At 43.1% G+C, this 19,164-nt stretch overlaps 1 protein-coding gene across 1 annotated transcript in view; it reads left to right on the top strand.

Annotated features, from left to right (window-relative positions):
• Positions 1-6,158: 6,158 nt before the first annotated feature.
• Positions 6,159-19,164, top strand: part of htr4 (5-hydroxytryptamine receptor 4) — a gene marked incomplete at its 5' end in the record, with an annotated part of 74,656 nt that continues 61,650 nt past the window's right edge. The window contains one exon of the mRNA XM_079268327.1: positions 6,159-6,226. Within this exon, the coding sequence (XP_079124453.1) occupies positions 6,159-6,226 (68 nt within the window). The remainder of the gene's footprint in view (positions 6,227-19,164) is intronic.

The raw sequence follows: 19,164 nt of genomic DNA, 5'->3' as shown, positions 1-19,164 counted from the left end.
CCCGAGCCAATTTTAATCTGAGAAATTTTCTTTTCTTGAATCCCCTTTTCTATCATCCCAGTAGTTATGTCCTGTTTGTTTGTTTTTCTATTTTCTTGGCTGAATATCTCAAAAACCAATTTCTTTGGTTTATTAAATTTTTCTCCAAGAGATGAATGTCATTTGTTGGTCGGGTTGTTAAACCCTCCGAGACAATATTGGGATTTCTTTTTCTAATCAAACTTGATCAGATTTGGTATAAACTTGTTTTATGGCCCAAGGAACGAGGCGTTTGCTTCTGTGTGCAGAAAACACCTGCAGTTCTTCATGATGAAAGATGCACATCGAGAGGATTGTGCAGCCGTGTTGGAGGTCTAAGTGTGTGTGTGTGGTCTGTGTTTACATCGTCTGCTGATTAGTTCCTGTCCATCTGTGTGTGTGTGTGTGTGTGTTACTCGGTAGCTGTGGCCTAATGCTTAAGGTCGCAATACATGTCTTTATCAACATCCAGAAAAATCTCACACATTCTTTTTCTTGTTATAGAACTGTGTGTGTGTGTGCTTTTGTATTTCAGATTTTGTTTCACTCATTGATTGTGAGGACATTTTGGAAGGTGAAGAACACAAAGTGCTGTTTTAGAGTTGGTTTTAGGGTGAAGAATTATTAGAATTAGAATTATCTGTGGTAAACAGAGACGAAGTTTATATGTCAAGGACTTTTATTTTGAAAGGTAAGAGCGAAAGTCTGCACTGCCTTTGTCAAGGTTAAAAAGAGTAACAAAGTTTGCAGTGTTGTAAAACACGAGTGTAGGTTTTGAATATGTCTGTTCTGCACAATGTGACAGGTTGATGCTTTATTTGTGGGGCAAAAAATAATTATGTCACTTTTTGACAAATAATATTCACATTTTGTGAGAAAGTACTCGTGACAAAAACAGCAGTTGGAAAAAACATATATAACATAAATATAATGTTGTGTAAAGGCCTTCAGCTCTCCTTGGTTGCAGGTTGCAGGTTTAAGTAGGTGTCTTGTTGTGGTGGTCAGAGTGAGGGTCTCCACATGGGAGTACAAACATGAACGTGTGTGTGTAATAGGAGAACATCAGTGTGTGCTTCAACTACATACAGTTTATCCTCCAATAAATAACATTTTGTTGTTTTATCCAAACCTGGGTCACTGTAAATATCATATAAATACATCTCTATTGTACTGCGCTACCTCCGTCTGCTGCACCAACGTCTTTCTAAAGTAATTGAATTTCTCTTTCTGGTCCGTGCAGCAGCTGGTAAAACGGTGACGTTGTGAAGTGAAGAAGCTAACTGGTTTTCCTTAACTGGAGTCAATAAATCGAATGGTTGTAATTCACTTAAATAAAGAAGAAACTGGTTTGAGTGGGCCGGCTACAGGCAGACTAGGCTCAAAACCGGTTAAAGGAAGTCATGATGAGTCTGCTTTCTTCTCTTCGTGCTTCATCTCCATTTCAGGAAGAACATTTTGGTATTCAATGTGTTTTGGATTTGTCTGGCCAAGAGTTGAAGGGATATTGAGATATAGAGACGTAATCAACATTCACAAGTCTTGGCAAACACACAATGCCATGTGTTTAACATGCGTAACGTGCGTAATGTACCTAACTTATTTGATGTACTGAGTTTACGGACATGAGATGCAGATGCTGGACAGGCTGCTTGGTGAAGAAACAAGCCTCTTTATTTACAGGTCGGGGAGATGGAGGCTGGGTGGCGATAGCTCCCGGGGAGAAAGCATTGGCAGAGGGAATCTGGGACTGAGAGGTGGCTGGAGGGTTTGACAAATCAGGCAAAGGCAGCAGGTTTACCTGGAGAGAAGAGAGCAGGCGACTGGCCATTGGAGCAGGTTTTCAGTAGGGGAGAGGAGCCGGTGTTAATTGCAGATCATGGCCAGGTGAGCAGAGAGAGTGGGAGAAAGAAGGAGGGAATGTGGATACATTTACTCACCAGGAGAAAATGTATTACTGTTTACTTGCCTTTCAATCGGCATTCATTTAGTTTAGAGCGACAGGCAAATAAAACAGACAATTCATTTCCAAGTACACAAAACCAATAGATTGCATTTTGTGACTATTTCACAACCTGCCATCATACTGGGCTGCACAACAGGTAGGGTTAGGGTTGCAAATATATATATATCTATATCTATATATATATATATAACTTTTTTGTTGTTGGTATTTTACCAACCGACTCTACTAGAACTGATAGTTTTGATCAATCGGTGATCCACGCTCCTCAACAATCAGACAATGGATCCTGCAGTCGCTCGGACATTGTGGCCGACGTCACGTCAAAAACGATAGTTACGTTCAGACAACGAAATCACTTCGTTAGGTTTTTTTGAAACACGTCATGGTTGGGCTTAAAATGAACACGTACAGTTGGGTTTAGGCAACAAAACCTCTCGTGGTTGAAAGTCCTGGGATTGTTGGACCCTCCCACCTGCCATAAGGTGACTTTTTGGATTTTAAATACTGCTTCACTTGCTCTGACTGCTGCTTAGTCACAAGGATGCATTAATGTGTGTGTCCACCAGGAGAAAGGCTCCTCATTGAATTACCATTGGCATTATTTTGAATAGACTGCATTTGTTGCCTTTGTTTGATGCCACGGCTTCTGTTGATATCAGCATGTACCCACAATGCTGTGCAAGAACCAAACTCTAACATGTTTTCCCGCTGCAGCAGCAGTGACAGAAAGAAGTCTGGCATCTTAACAGCGCGACTCATTACCGGAGCATGAGCCTTGGTTTTTCAAACTCCACTGTTGTGTTTTCATGCATCGGCCCAGAATCGGTTTAGTCCGAGTCGTCGGTCGGCAGTGCATGAAAATGCAGCAATTTGCTGTATCGCGTCTGTCTCCTCCTGCTCAGTGTTTCTTCCTCTGTTTTGTTTTTTCATTCTCCTGCGATTCTTTCTTTCGCTTTGCTCCACTAGTTTCTCGAACTGTCACCATTGCCCTTCCCCACCTCTCTGTGTGACTGGATGAGAGCTGACAGACTCCAGTAAGCCCTCTCCGCGGCCTCGTCCATTAGCTCTGTCACGCGTTCAACTCGCCTCACCTCCCCGACTGTGTCTATTATGGAACAGAGTCGGCAGGCCCGGCGAGACTCGAAGACGGTGCCAGGGAGACCTCAGACGGGTGGCAAATCAGCCTCATGATGATCTGTTCTGGCTAATGAATGCTCGGTTACACTGGTGCCATGACCTTCTTTGTACATGTGTAGGGAGAAGGTGGAACATCTGCTTCTGTGTGTGCTTATGTCGCCATGTGAGCTCATCTTTTTACATCCCTGTACATTTGTGGTCTTGGTGATTGCATCACTGTCTTATTTAAAGTGCTCCAATTTGAGTTAATATGTAGGAGAACAGCAGTGTATCGGTGATTATATTAAACAAGGTGCCCCTCTGTCATTTGAGCCAATTCTCGCTGTTGGACGGCTGGGATTGTGCTATATATTACTTTTTTTTCACACTTTATTTTTTTGACTTTTCAACACAGACACAAAAAATAAAAAAGGGTCTGGATTGCTCTGTCACATGATAACCCCTGTGAAATATTCAGGTTGTGTTATGTTGACATGTAAACATCGTCCACTTCTCACGACATCGCTCCACTTGAGCACTTATTCTGCGAGTTAACGGTTCCGTATCGCATCATTTCATTCACAATTTTCAGCCATCCACCGTCAAAAAACGCAAGCATCACCGACTTTCTACAGTTTAATGCTAAAGAACTGGTCCTTAAGAACGCGTGGCAGCAGAAGATTGAACTCGATGGCAAGCGACGTCTTCTTTGACAACGACTAATGCAGCGGACATAATGGAAAGACGCAGTTAGGCATACGGGCCGATCATACGGGCCGATCAAAGCGGTGCTGAAGGAGAAGGGATCCCGGTACCAAGATACGATACTGGGACGCCGGACTGCGGGTCTGCGGGTCTACGAGAGCGCCGACGAGGCTGCACGCGACCAGAACACACGTGGGATAAAGGTGTCGGTGACGGAGAGGCTGAACGAGGTGTTGCCGTGGAAACGTACCGACGCGACCGACAGCCCGGCGTGCCAGAGAGAAGCGCACCGGGTTCAGACCAAGAGATCGGAGTGAAGTGGACCAGATAAGTAAATGAACACTCTAGATCCGAACTGGGTTCATAGACTATGTCACTGTGAGATAGGCAATGGGAGAGACGGAGACATATTTTGTTATTAACTGCTGTTTTCCAACCGGAGGTCTGACTCCTTGTTTCGTTTGGTCTCTCCCATATGCAATAATATAATATAATATAATATGCAAACATATTGCTGGAAGGCACCTCGGAGCCTGATCCAATGACTGAAGCGTTGTAGTGAGTAAAGTAACTGAGTACTTCTGATCACGAGTAACTAGAAAAGTAATGCAGTTGCAGTTTTGGTGAGAAGTTGCATTTTTTAAAGTAACTTAACTGAGAATGCCGCCAACGTACAGCGACGAGTGAATATCTTGGATTATCAGATTGTGTGTGATGTAACCGTAGGTAACGGTTTTATACATCGGGCACTCATGCACTCATTTCAAACACTGTATATTAAGGTCACAGGTCATTCTAAAGGCACGTTTATTTCTGTTCCACAGTTCATAAACGGTGCAGTTTTTTTAAAGAGCATATTTAAAAAACAATAGGAGATGAACAAAGTGCTGCAAGCAAGTGAACAGCAAAACAATAGCGAGTAAGATAACATCAGCAAAAGCAACAAAAACAAAACAATAAATGTCAATAGGAAAAAAACAAGGCAACATCATAATATTTGCAAACTACTAAGATACATTTATTGAGAAAAAAAAAGATAAAATCTATCCACACCACTCAAAGGCCATCACACACGTGTTCATCCAGTGAATAAAGATTCCTCATGTATTCACATGTATTCTTTAACATCACATGCTGTATTTGGTACATTATGTTTCCATAATAACTGTCAAGCTGTACCTGATGTCCAGGTAGTAAACACAGAAAGGCCATTGTCTCATACACGAGACAGATTTAACATACGATGCCGTCGATTTAATACGCTTTACTGTGATTTGCTTTTTGAGCCGGCGTCCATCTTTTCCCAAGATGACATTAGAGCTTCACCCTCTGCATGAATGATGAAAGATAAATGTATGAATGTGAATGAAATGTGTGCCATGTGGAGGATGCTTATCTTCTGACTTCATATCTAATAAGAAGGATGGATGTTTGTTGGTTTGGTACATTGTGTGGATTTGCATGGGCCTGTACACGGTCTGAGTCTATACGTATTGAAGATGAAGCCTCCTGACAGCCACACGTATGGAGTTGTACTTTAAGATAATTCACCAGGACACTTTCAGAAGTCGTGCTCAAACCGTCTGTACAGCTGACCTCTGACCTCTCATCTCAACATGACATCCAGTCAAAATCCCAAAGCTTCATTTGTGGATCTCCTATTCATTGAGATACTGTTGATCATGATAATTATGATTATAGATAACGAAGAGGCCGTGATGGTAATGTTTTTAAGGAGGGCTGCTTCTTTAATCCTAATCCTCATAATTTGTGTCCCTGTGTAGGTCAAAAGGAAGGGCCGCATGATGTATGAATATACAATAACAATATAGACAGGAAGTGTGATATCTTCAATATTCACAAACTCTCTTTGAATATAGTGAGTGCATCGCTCAAGACACAAACAGGAACTTTCTCTTAATAACAGTGAAGAGGCTTCAAGGAAAACAGCAACATTTGATGACAGGCATGGAAACATATTAGTAACCGTGAATGTTCAGTTTCTTTATGAAGAAGCTGCCCTTTGTGTTGTTGTTCATAACGTACGAATGATTTTGTTCCTTCTGCTGTTGGATTGGTGCAGAGGCGCCTCTGCTTTAAATGTCCAGATGAACTGACAGCTGCCCGTGTGGCTGAAGCACAGGCTTTTGTTATTCACGGGGTAACTCTGCAGGTGTTGCCGAAATTTCTGCATTTGCATAATTCTGATTTGGTTTGATACGTTTATGTTCATGTCATCTACTGAGTCCGCTGACAGCATGAATTGTTTTGTGTTGATTAGAAGTTGAGTTTGTAATAATATACATGATTATGTGAGTTTGCTAACTGTGATCTTGTGTCTGCAGGGACTCTCTGCATGTATGGTTACATGAATGTCAGCGCTGCAGGCCAGATGCCGGTGATGGAGGAGCTTGTCAGTGAGAGGTGAGACCTCGTCAACAGTCACAGAATAATCGCTGTATTTGTGATGGAGCACCTCATGAGCGAGGTGACGTGGTTTGATGCACAACGCAGCAAAACAAAAAGATAACTTAACAATCAAATGCAAACCTACAACATTTAGTATTGCTGCTTTTCAGTAGATAGACTGTTCTATTGCATGTTGGGACCTTCTTTTTTTTTAATTTTTATACATTTTTTATTGAAAGACACGAGACAATATTAAGACAATACATGGACATAACAACAAGAGGATGACAAGAACAGTGGGATAAAAGCCAGCAAATATCATATAGTCAGTGTGTGTGTATGTGTGTGTGTGTGTGTGTGTGTGTGTGTGTGTGTGTGTGTGTGTGTGAGAATGTCCTTGAGCCTTTTGAGATGGAGGGCAAAAACTATAAAAATAATAATAATAATTTAAAAAAAACAACAAACCAAAAAAAATGAAAAACAGGTAAGTATGTGTGCATATGGATGTTCATGTATGCATGTACGTGGGTTTCAATTGGTTGTCCGGCAAGAAAAACAAAACAGAAATCAACAATAGTAAAAAATATATATATATATATACACCGGTGTATATATACTATATAAATTTCAATATCAATAGTTGTTGGGACCTTCAATGGCATCTTTGCACTCCTGGGTGAAAGTCCTGTATGTGTGGTCATTATTGTACAATTTAACCGTTTATTGCCAATGTATGTTGTACACACAATAGCGGTCACTTGCTCTGCACGTCTATCAAGTGTTGGTGCACACAGCTGGCTGCTGCGCTGTTTAATGAACCGGTCTCAGAGGTCTGCAGATTGACTGCCCTCATTCCTTCTTCAAGGGCAAGCTCATCTTCAGATGTGTGGCTCGGCTGAGGAGACAATAGTCGGTTCAGGGTCTCTGCTGCACCGCTCTCTGCCTCTGAAAGTGACAACAAAAGAGAATAAGATGCACAGAGTGAAGGAGACACAATAAAAGCACATGGACAGTACTTCAAGAATGAAATATGGAAATATTGTTGCTGACAGTATTTAGCCCCTTGAATTTGACTCAAATTGCATCAGAAATGTCACACCTCTACGTGTCACCGCTCGGTCACATCAAAACACAAAGACATCCCGCACACGCATCAATGTTTGGCTGGAATCAACAGCACTTACTTCATGTGAGGTAATGTGATCTCCAGTGTCCGTTGCTGACCTCGACATTTTATGGGAAATCACAGACGAGTCCGTGACAGACTGAGCAACCGTCCGCTGCTGCTGGCAAAATAAATGGCAACAGAAACTCATTTCTGCACAAAGAAGAAGCCATGCATGCCGTGCGTAAAGACATGGTTTATTTTTACGTTTAATTGATCATAGTGGAAGAGTAGTGAGAGCAGTGTTGCAGAATGTAAATAACTGTGTTGAACATAGAAATATATTCATGACGTGGGCAAGAATGGGATTTCTTCTTCTACCACAAAACATTAAAACAAATTAAAAGAACTTATCTTCCCCCAGAGGCCTATCGGCCCATTAAACTTAATGGAAAAGAACAAAAGTTCATTTTGAATGTGCTGCTGTGATAGAATGGCCAAATGTTGTTGTTGTCATTGGAAAAGGCAGAAGGACGTCCGCTGAAAGTCTGGAATCAGGGGATTAATGTGGAAGCTGCAGGTTTTAACAGGAGTAGTAAGACGAGCTTCTTTATGAGACGATAGTCTCACCACACGGCCCAGTTTGGACGGGATCGGGATCCGGTTGATGGCAGTAATACGGAGCCTCAAGCTGCCGACAGAGAAACGGCATTTCTCTGTCGGCAGCGGCCCACGCAGCGCCCGACGTACATACATACAGACATACTACTGGCACATGTGTTACATATGTGTCGTCACATGGAGTGACACACTCATATTTAATCAGAATGATAGTTTGTTAAAACAAGCAGTCGGTGTGATGAAATCGAGGAAGAATGACATCAAGAAAAAAACTCTGTGGAATCAAATCAAATAAATGAGCAGGCATCCATTGCTGTTGGGAGGGAGATCATTTTAATGCCAAGTGAACAACATGAGCATAATTCTCAATCTTCAGCCCACTCATTTTAATTAGAGGAGCAGAACCTCCGTCCTTCCATCACAGCACACTGTTGCCCTGAAACTAAAGTGCCCAGTGGTGTCTGCTGCACATGCTTTATGTAAGAGTGATCCAGCAGCGACCTGTCAATCACCATGTAGCTCCGCCCCTAAAGCATCCCCTGCTTTATGGTCTGTTTGACTCTAAATGGACCATAATGTACTAAATGAACATCATGCTGTATTGAAGAAGACTTGAAACTAGAGATTGAGACATAAACTCATGTTTACAATGTTTACTGAGGGAATAAATCAAGAGAGAAGTAGAGTCATTTTCTCATAGACTTCTATACAACCAGAGGAGTCGCCCCCTGGTGGACAGTAGAGAGAATGCAGGAGGTTGCCGCCTGCGTGAGATGCATTTTAGGAATTTGGTCATCCTTCAAGATGCAGCAATGAGATCAAGTTCCGGGTCACAAGCTGGAGGATCGAGGAGTCGAGGAGGTACAAAATGGAGGAAATGAGAAGTGCCCCGGGTCCTCCACTCACTGCTGGGATGACAGAAGACATTGCACGTTTCAGCAGCCAATCCTATTATAGCGAGCATCAGCCAACCTTGAAGAAGAGCCTGCAGCTTCACCAGCCACCCTTGCGTGAAATAAGAATGCCCCTACTAATATCCATGGAGTGTCACACTGGAGCTGTCTTTTACCAACACTTTTATTCCACATGGCACAACACATCCTGCAACGTAATAGCTCATGTCAGGGACTGCTGTGCAACCATCGAGCGCGGCCATCCCGGAACAGGCCCGCGTGCTGGAGCCGTTAGTCAATACGATGCAGTCAGTCAGACTCATGGCGATCAGATCGCAGCCAGCTTCTCCTTTCCCCTCCTAGAATCAGCTTTCCCTCTCGCTCTGCGGTTTACCTTCCGTCTCCTCGCCGCCTCAGGTGTCCTGTGACAGATCCTGTTTTCTGGATGATTGCTTTCAACAGGGAACTTTCAGCCAGCGAGAAGCCAAACAGAGCGATTGAAGGAGCCGGTCGCCTCCGCTCGCGTTGTTACAGTACGATTGTGGATTGTTTGCTCACTCGTTCTTTTGTTTGCTCACTCGTTCAGTTCACTCGGCTGTTTTTTCTCTCCATGCAATCCATTCATGGACGTAGCAAGAGATGGATCAGTAAACATCGCCCTCCAGGTGATGATACTGCCTATGTTCTTACAATGTACACATGCAGGGTGTGGCAGCGTTTGGTCTCTGTCCCCCCTCCATCAGGGATCCATTCATCACCCATCACGTCAGGCCACCTCTACATAATGTTGACACATTGGTTCTTCGCTGCAGCGGTGGCATTCTTTCTTTTCTATCCTCCATTCAAGCCCTACCCATGCCGTTTGGTGGCTGCGTAGCAGAGTGCAGACTTGGCAGCTGACACAGTACACACGGCTTTCTCGACTGAATAATTCATTCAGCAACTCCTTACGTAATCTCGATAAGAAAATCCCCCATTCATACAAAAAAATAAATAAGCATTTGCTGATGCATGAGGCTGAGCGTGCACACACACACATCTGAAAATAAACGATGCTTTGGCCCTCATTCAACTTCAGCAGAATCATTTCTGAATCAAAGACACGAACGATGCTGTCAAAATCCCCAAAAACTGACGTCTGTCAAGCCTGTGAATCTCTTTTCCTCCCAGATGGACAGGAGGTGGATTGTGTGTGTGTGTGTGTGTGTCATTATACAGTGTTTCCAACCCGTTTCCATTCATGCCTGACAAGGTGATTCATCCCATCTGTCACTGATGGCACTTCCAGGCGCGTGCCAGTTCAGCCTCCAAAGCCCCCCCCCTGCTCTTTGATCCTCTGCTTTCGGAAAACAGCAAACGTCCCGCAAGACTCTCAGTCTGCCTGTTCTTTCACACAACTCGTGGCATCCTCCACACGTACACACCTGGGTGTGGCTAGCATCGAGGGTACGTCGTGTCCATTATATTTTGGGGGGGGGGGTTAAACTGGGGGCATGAATGAAAGCGTTTTAAGACTTTTAAAAGTGGTGACAAAAATAGTTTTGAACTACATTGTGTCAAAGTTGCACTTTTATTGACAATGGATCATATGCAACCTGTAACAGCATTCGGTGAAATGAAAACAAATAAATGTCCACAAAGTCGAAGGAAACCCACAAGACACTGAAGAGAAGCCTCGTCGACTTAATTGGGCAGTTTGCTGACAGAGACTCTGCTTTCCAAATCTGAAAAAACTGTTAACATGTTCAATTTCTGGAACACATTGCCCTTTTGAAAAATACATTTTAATTTCTATACTTAATTTCTCAAGTACCCAGTGTTCTGCACAGGTCACCACTTCTCACTGGCTTTCTGAATAAAACGTGAGGGGTGCGTAACACTTTAATCTTACTTTCCATCACGAAGCACAACACTCACACTCCATTTATCACACGGAGAAAGATGCATGCTCCTTCTGCAGCACAGTACAGTAGTACAGTAGTGCAGTAGTACAGTAGTGCAGTAGTACAGTAGTGCAGTAGTACAGTAGTGCAGTAGTACAGTAGTACAGTAATACAGTAGTGCAGTAGTACAGTAATGCAGCAATGAAAGGGGAACTTCTTCAGTCATTATTCCCAAAACGTCCCTCCTGATCTGGATGCAGAGGAGATTTGAACTTGAGTCGTGTTGTTTTAAAACACAGATAAAAAAAAGAATGAGACTTCAAAGAAGGGTCAGAAGATTGTTTCATTGCCAGCTTCTCCATCCAAACACATCTGTCATGTTCCATGGAGCTTGTTCAAGTGCAGAACAATTTACTCATTTGTGCTGACAAGTGTTTTCACACAGAGCTGTTCTCTTTGATACACACATGCCAAAGACTGCTGCAGAGAGTGTTTATGATCTTATTCTCACACACACACACACACGCGCGCACACACACACACACACACACTGATTTCCACTTTCCACCTTTTTTTTAAACACACACACACAAAATACTGTACACGATTCCCTGCACACACCAGCGTATCTTCACACAACGGTTCGTATGATATCTTTTGGAAACGTATTCCTTGTTCGTGTGAATGCAGCACCGTGATGACTTCCACTGATAATGTGAATGAGTCTTATAATAATATGAGTCTTTTAGAAATAAACGTCTTAGTCCTCACAGGAAACAACTTGTTTATGTTCAGGGTATTTATTTATTGATTCAACTTTATTTAATTTGAGTTCAAAATTTGACTGAGTAAATGGAGATTTGTTTCTAATAGTGAAAAATCCAGCGTAAACCTGGATTTAATCCTTGTTGGTGCAACCCGGTCATAGGGCTTTTATTTTTGTAGGTAAAGCTCAGACCAATGTCTGAGACACAAACGGACCCTTTCTTTAAGTTGAATGGCGTGGATGTGAAACGGGGGAACGCTGCTGGGTGCTTTGGGTTCCTGTGTTGTGGTTTTAGACGACTGCTGATTACAGCTGCTGTGTGCAGCGGATTAGACCCGGAGAGGAAAACACTGGAGAGAATTTACAGCTGAAGGACACACACACAGGATATGCAAAGCTACATTTGTAAAGGAACATCCTCCACATCTTCAGCTGAACTCTTTCTCTACAGAGTCTGTGCGTTAGATGTTTAAAATGATGCTTTCAAGAAGCTGCATGAAGCTGCGTGTATTTTAAATAAGCAGATGTGCAGATTGTTCGAGCTTTTCCGGGAAAGATAAGAATGTAACTTATCGCTGCTACATGTAAGCTGTCCAGACAACACGAGCATTTAGCTGAAATTTGGTCTATTTGTCAGTTCAAAGCTACTTTTCCTAGAGCCGTGTCATCAAGTGAAATCCTTCCACATCTGATATTGTTTACAGTGTGCAGTGAGGAAAAAGAACTGGGAAGTAGGCGTAGTGTTTCCTCAAGGCAGTAAAAGGACACCTGCTCTTTGATTACATGAACTGTGATGAAACTGTAGACGGGCGCCATCGTTTATTTAAAACCAGGTCCTCTGTCAGTTTCCGCCCGTTATCGGTACATTGGGTAATTTTAGAATAACTTAGTTGACAGAAAAAGTTTCCTCTTCTTACATTCATACAGTGTCTGGCTAAAATAAACGTCAGCCATACTGTAGGTTTACTGAGTTATTGGGTTTACTTACACAACAAAACGGGCTCGGTCTTGGTCTGGTCCACGGTTAAATGATTCAATACGGGACAAGAACAGTGGTCTCCTGGGTGGTGGTCCTGTGTTTGTGAGACCCACCCAATCTACCCTCCTACCTGTCCTTCACAGACGTTCTCCTGCATTATACTGTGTCAGGGGCTCTGAGCTAAGTTTAAGTGATTTAATGGAAATGCACGCATGTGTCTTTGACAAGCAGTTCAGTTAAACTTTACACATCGCTGTTTGTGTGCAGGGTTACAGATTGTTCCTGCTTTTTGCATTATGTGGAGATGTAAAAGACAGAATTAAAAAAGATGGATGATCAATAATCTGCGTTTATTCCAGTCTAAAACCAGCAAAGATCTGATTTCAGAAGTCAAAATTGTTGTGAGGCCAGTTGACCTTTTCATGCACTCAGATAAAGAGTTTTACTCAAATAGCAAACTCCACCATTTTTATTCCAGCGTGAAAAATAAAAACAGGTCCGCGTAGCTCACAGTCTGACACACGTCATCAATCACTAGAGCCTTCTGACTGACAATAGACTGAGAGCTGGTGTGTGATGGATTACATCGTCACGAGGTTAAACAGTCAACGTTTACGGCTACCTGCGGAAGCAGGAAGTAGCTTGTGCACACAGCGTCTTTGACCTCGGTGTGATTCACGTGAAGCAGGATGTGGATGAAGACCCATCAGCACTGTTCATAGTCACGCTGATGTAAATAGATGTAAATTAGTTAGATTTTAACCATCTGGTGACAAAAGAGAAGTCAAAAACAGTTCAGACGTCAAGATTCAAATTGGACTAAATTCAGTTGATTTTATGTTTGTTTTTTTAAAGACATCTGCTGTTAAGTTACACCGAACAACAATATCAACACTTTTGTTTTCGCTTCAGTTTTTGGGTTAGGGAGAGGGTTAGAGTGAAAATAAAAGATCCAAAACACACAAAAGGCAACGGGATACAAATGTGTTACCATCTTTGTTGGTGAGCACTTCTCCATCCACCTGACAGGTGTGGCATATCAAGATGCTGACTAAACAGAATGATTGTTACACAGGTGTGTCTCCAGCACGGTCACATGACTTCACGTCTCCACCACGAAGCTAAAGGAGGACGAGTGTTCCAGTGAGGACGCTCAGTCGTCTCATTAGACACCTAAAAGCTTCTAAACTCACCAGAGGAGAATTTACTGACGTGTTTTATATCGTGGGACAAAACATCAAAATCAACACATTGACTTTGAGACGAGGAAACGAGTAATCCAAAGATGCTGACTCATTTCTGGGTTTTAGGACTCATTCCAGCAGCACCATATCTGTGTCGCGTATTCTACTGTATACAGGTGATCATTGACGAACCAACAGGAACTAATGCAATGCGTGACGTCAGACATCAAACTTGACCTTTTATGCCGTTGCAAACTGATTTTAAAGTGATGCACACGTCACTCTTTACACAGTTTGTGATAAACTCTTGAACTCTTCCCCGAGACGAATGACAGGAGAAGACATCTGAGGTGTTCTCATGAATCAGAAGTTGTAAATAACAGATGAGAGGCCCCTGCAGACATGAGAGCTTTAAAGCTGAGTTGTGTTTACCGTCTAATAGCACAGTCACAGCCGGCTACCGCCGTAATCGCGTTCAGCTCGGTGCATCTCATTCAGACACTGGAGGACGCGTTGTGCGTCGGTATCAGACGTGGCCAAGAGTCGGAGTTTGGCTCAAACAGCCATTACCACGAGCCTCATGCGTTTCAGTGACATAACTCGTAAGAACTCTTCCAGTGGGAGCATTTCTTCTGCTTCCAGTTGGGTAAAGCGTCATCGACGAGCACACATGCAGAGTTCACACTGAAAGCTGACAGTTCTGACTCAGTTGGTTTCGGAAATTGAGCAGCGCGACGCCACCGACAGAGATGTCAATCACCTCTGAGGCACGTCTTTGTCTGATGGGGCTGGAGGCTGGAGGGGAGGATGTGGAGGTTTGGTGGGTCACATGTCTTAATGCCTCAGTACCAAACCGGCACCAGGTGCAGCCCATTTCCGGTTTTCCAGGGTTTCATTACGGGCCAGTAAATGATTGATGATTGGAGGAGAAATGGATGTGCTACCAGAGAAACTCCTGAGAAGTAATTGGATGAGGCTGTTACTTTCTACTTCAGGGAAGCTGCCAGAATCACACCTTGTGCCTTCGGAGAAATTGTTATGAAGACAATTACCCGCATGTGATGGCTTCTTTTTCCGCACGAACACGAACACAGTTATCTGATGGTTCGTGCTGTTTTGTCACGAATTCGATTTTGAATCAGGAGAAATTCGTGGGTGACTCTGAGAAAAGTTTCTTTTACTTCTGACTGAATTAAGAACCGTGACTCACGTTTGGCGAGATGGAGGGTTGGGTGTGAGGTGTAGAGGAGAAAAAGCCAGAGCCTCATTCTTTCTTACGCATTTAAAGGGTGCATTAAATCTGTGCCCTTTACCGACCGGTATTCATGGAACCCACAGCATGTCTTCCTCCACAAGTGAGTCATTGCAGGCAACTCTAGCAAACAGTTACACGTAATATGTTCATACCTGCGGCGTACGCAGGTTAGTGAAGAGATCAATGAGAAGTGATTAGAACCAGCTGGAGGACGTGAGGATTTAACACATCACCATTTAAGAGGCAGACTTCACACTGAAGTCTGCCTTGTGATGAAAGTGGCTCTGGGGCCCTTTTCTATTCTGAACCCTCTCTGGTGTATTTAGTGTCGGGAAGGTGAGTGGACCCTCGTTGTCCCTCGCTGCCTGTAACATTGGTCACACATCATTAACCGTCCCATGCAGGGAGACGGGGTCGTGGCATTACGTTCAGGACACCATCTCAGGAGTGCGGATGAGTTTCAGTTTGCTGAAATGAGCTCAGATATACCGTGTCTCGGAAACAGGAAGTCCTCATTCCGTTGGAGAATCACATTTGTCTGTGGCTTTTGGTTGTTTCTTTCACACTGGTGCCAACAGACTGTAGGCTGTAGGATGAGACTCATTATACAGGAGGAAGGTCTAATTTAGAATTAGAAGTAAATGGGAACAAAAAGGAGGAACGATTACGATGAAGACGAACTGGCAACAAACCAGGAGAGCACAAAGACTGAACACATGTCACTGGAACTAATCAGGGAGGAGTGGGTATCACACAGGCGGGAAACAAACAAGTGAAGGACAAGAGACCAAGGGGAGTCGACCAAAAATAAAACAGGAAATATTAACTGGAAACAGGGAAAACAGACCTGGATGTTCCAGCTCCATATGGCAGTGAAGCAGCTTCTCAAAAGCAGGATTATCTCAGTTTAGTCCGTTAGAAAGCTTTATTAGTTCCCAGTAGGGAAACTCATACAGTCAACAAACAACAGACACATCTAAAAGTGTGCATTACAACTGTGACCGCTGCTGAAACAAAAGACACCGAGACATCGTTCGTCGTTCACTGAATGAGCTTCTGAGTCCATTAAAGACACGGTGTAACGGATGGCCTTCAAAATACGTCTTAACTTGTTCTCTTTCCTACAGGTTTAGCAGGTCTATGGGCTACTCTTTGTCTGATATGCTTTCAAATCAGAAAACAGTGACTATGCGGCTGAGTCGAGCCGATTCAGGGGACCTGTAGTTCCGTATTTTGACAACTTGTAACGTCTTAACTCTTAACATTTATGAACATTTACTGAAGTTGAGCATTACTTATCATCTTAAAGTGATTCCAGTCATTCCAAGCAGCTTCTATGACCGTCCGGGTTCATAACATGAATCAAAACTCAAGGACACGTAGCAAATTCATCTGAGAAACAGGGAAGAGTTCAGGGAAGAGCTCGTCAGTCATCTGTCAGTTGGTTAGAAGTTAGAAGTGACAGCGCCCTGACTCAGAGCATTCTTCCTGCATATCCCCAGAACAAAATGAGCAGCAGCTGATCCCCACAAGAGTCCTGGAACATGACGTTAGCGCACCGCTCCTGTTCGTGGCTGCTCCTCGGACACGTCGGGGAAACGCAACACATATCCAACGTGTTCCATCGGTGTTGATGTTTGTTGATGCAGAATTTAGATTTTCTGCTTCCTGTGAAATAAAAAGTTGCTTTACGAGTCTCCAGAATTTAAAGACATGAACAGGATGAATCTTCTGCACGCTCATTCGGATGCTTTCCTCTTTGGCTTTGACAAAATGTCTGTGAAATACGCTGATGGACGCATCATGTGTGCGTGTGTTTGAGTTACAAACATTGTGCAAATACTTGGCAGGGAAATAAAAAGCAGACGTGTGTGTGTGTGAGAGGAAGAGAGAGGTAGAGTCATTATTGAGGAAGGGATGACGCTCCATCGCCAAGAGAAAACGCTGAAATAAGGGAAGTGAATGGGTCGTGATTGACATACAAATGAATATGTTTGTGTGAGTTTGAGGAGTCTGAATAGACACTGTGAAACGGTGTGTGTGCATACGTGACTGAATGATTGCAATTGTGCACTCTTGATAATGATTGCTTCTCTTGTGCAATTAATTTGGTGCAGATGGTGTTTTCCCCGTTTTACAGAGATCCTGCCGAAGCTGTCAGGTTTTGTCTATTTTTCCTCCTTGTGTGCGTTTCTTCTTCTTCTTGCTGCGAGCGTCGCTCTCCTTAACTGCAGCATTTGGGCCAATTACAGCGTTCTATTAGCACAAAGAACCTCTGTTTTGGGAGGTGGAATCGATGCATTGGCGTTCGGGAAGTTGTCAAAAATTGATGGCTGGAGTCGATCCAAACGAAACTGGATAGAAATGAGTTTTGTTTCAGTCGCGCAATTATCTTACAATCTTTATTTGGAAGCGAGTGCACGTTAAGGTTGATGAACCAGGACACGTTCAATGGGGACATTTTCTTACATCCAGTGTCTATATGCAATATCTGTGCATGCCATCTAGAGTTTGGGTAAGTTGGGGACATATCATGGTTACGACGAACATGAACTCTGGTCTCCTGCATTAAAAGACAGATGAGCTACACAACCATCTCACGTCTCGCCTTGCTGTAGTAGTCATCAGCACTAAACGTTGGTACTGGACATTGGAATTATAATTATAAGGAATAATGGTTATAATCCCTCATTACACAGAAAAAGTATGTGCACAGAACTGCGGTGAGAAGTTGAAGAGCAGCTTGGTCTGATCTGTGTGACGAATGTTTACAACGGACAGTTTCAGAAATATTTGTACTATTCGTCTTTGTTTCCTCTCCCCAATAACAGGTTTGTGTGACCTGGGGTTTGTCGTCTCAATAATGTACTTGTTGAGTAAAGTGTTCTCATTACAAACAATGAAAATATGAAACCAGAGTTTTTCCTCATTGGCTAAGACAAACAGAAAAGGTTCCTTCAGACCAAATGTTGCTCACAATGTTCATCCCACGACGAGCTCTGAACGCAGCGACCTGGTTTGAATCGCATTTGTTGGAACCGTCAAAAACACTTTAACGCTCTCCGGAGCTTTTTATCTGCCGACACTTTTAAACCAGATTGTGTTTCATACCTTTTTGCTGCTTCTCTCTTGAGCCTGTGTGTGCTGTAAAAACCTCCCTGTCCGAGGTGAGGTAAAGATAACAGAGCCCAGTAGCAACACAACTTCAGTCTGATTCCTCGGCTCAGTGCAGAAACGGAAACCTGTCGCTCAGAGGCCAACCTCAGCTGCTCAGAGAGCCCTCGTCACAGCAAAGAAAATAATCTTCTGGGACTGGAAAAACAGACGGCAGGTAGAAGAGCAAAGCTCAGACCGACAGCTTAGAGGTGGGCGCATTCACTGTGACCAAAACACCACGTCAAAACCTGATTGGCAATTTGATACATCTACAAAGGTGTGACGAAACGAAAAGGCTACAAATGATGTTTGATTTATTGATCCTGGAGCTGGTAGGGATCTTTAGTTTATTTAAAAGATCACATACAGGTGTTAGTTTAGTGACTGTTTATTGTTATGTCCTTGTCAGAACAAAATTTGTATATTTCCATAAATTTGAGGTTTTAGATGGATACAGATGTGAAGAAACATTTACTGAAGTTCAGGACTCAGTCTCTAAATGATGATTATTTCTTTATCTCATTTGATGCAAAGACTTTAAATGACTGAGTTGTTCATTTGAAAAGAAAGAGTTTGTTTCTGCTTGAATAGCAAGCGTCCTCAAAAAGACACCTCAATGCATATATGTATTGTCCTTTGTCAAAAATGTTCAAGCTCAGTGAACCACGTTGCAATCACAATTTATTTCTACTCCCAAGCGTTGATAGCGTTTGATGCCGTTTGATGGCGGTTGATGGCGGTTGATGGCGTTTGATGGCGTTTGATGGCGGTTGATGGCATTTTATAGCGGTTGATGGCGTTTGATAGCGTTTGATAGCGGTTGATAGCGTTTGATTGCGTTTGATGGCGGTTGATAGCGTTTGATTGCGTTTGATGGCGGTTGATGGCGTTTGATGGCGGTTGATATCGGTTGATAGCGTTTGATTGCGTTTGATGGCGGTTGATGGCGTTTGATGGCGGTTGATGGCGTTTGATGGCGGTTGATATCGGTTGATAGCGTTTGATTGCGTTTGATGGCGGTTGATAGTGTTTGATAGCGTTTGATGGCGTTTGATGGCGGTTGATATCGGTTGATAGCGTTTGATGGCGGTTGATAGCGTTTGATAGCGTT

This window comes from Melanostigma gelatinosum, assembly GCF_949748355.1.
Source record: "Melanostigma gelatinosum genome assembly, chromosome: 5".
Lineage (NCBI taxonomy): Eukaryota > Metazoa > Chordata > Actinopteri > Perciformes > Zoarcidae > Melanostigma > Melanostigma gelatinosum.
The sequence above is the reverse complement of the archived record's forward strand: the minus strand, read 5'-3'. Positions and strand labels throughout refer to the sequence as shown.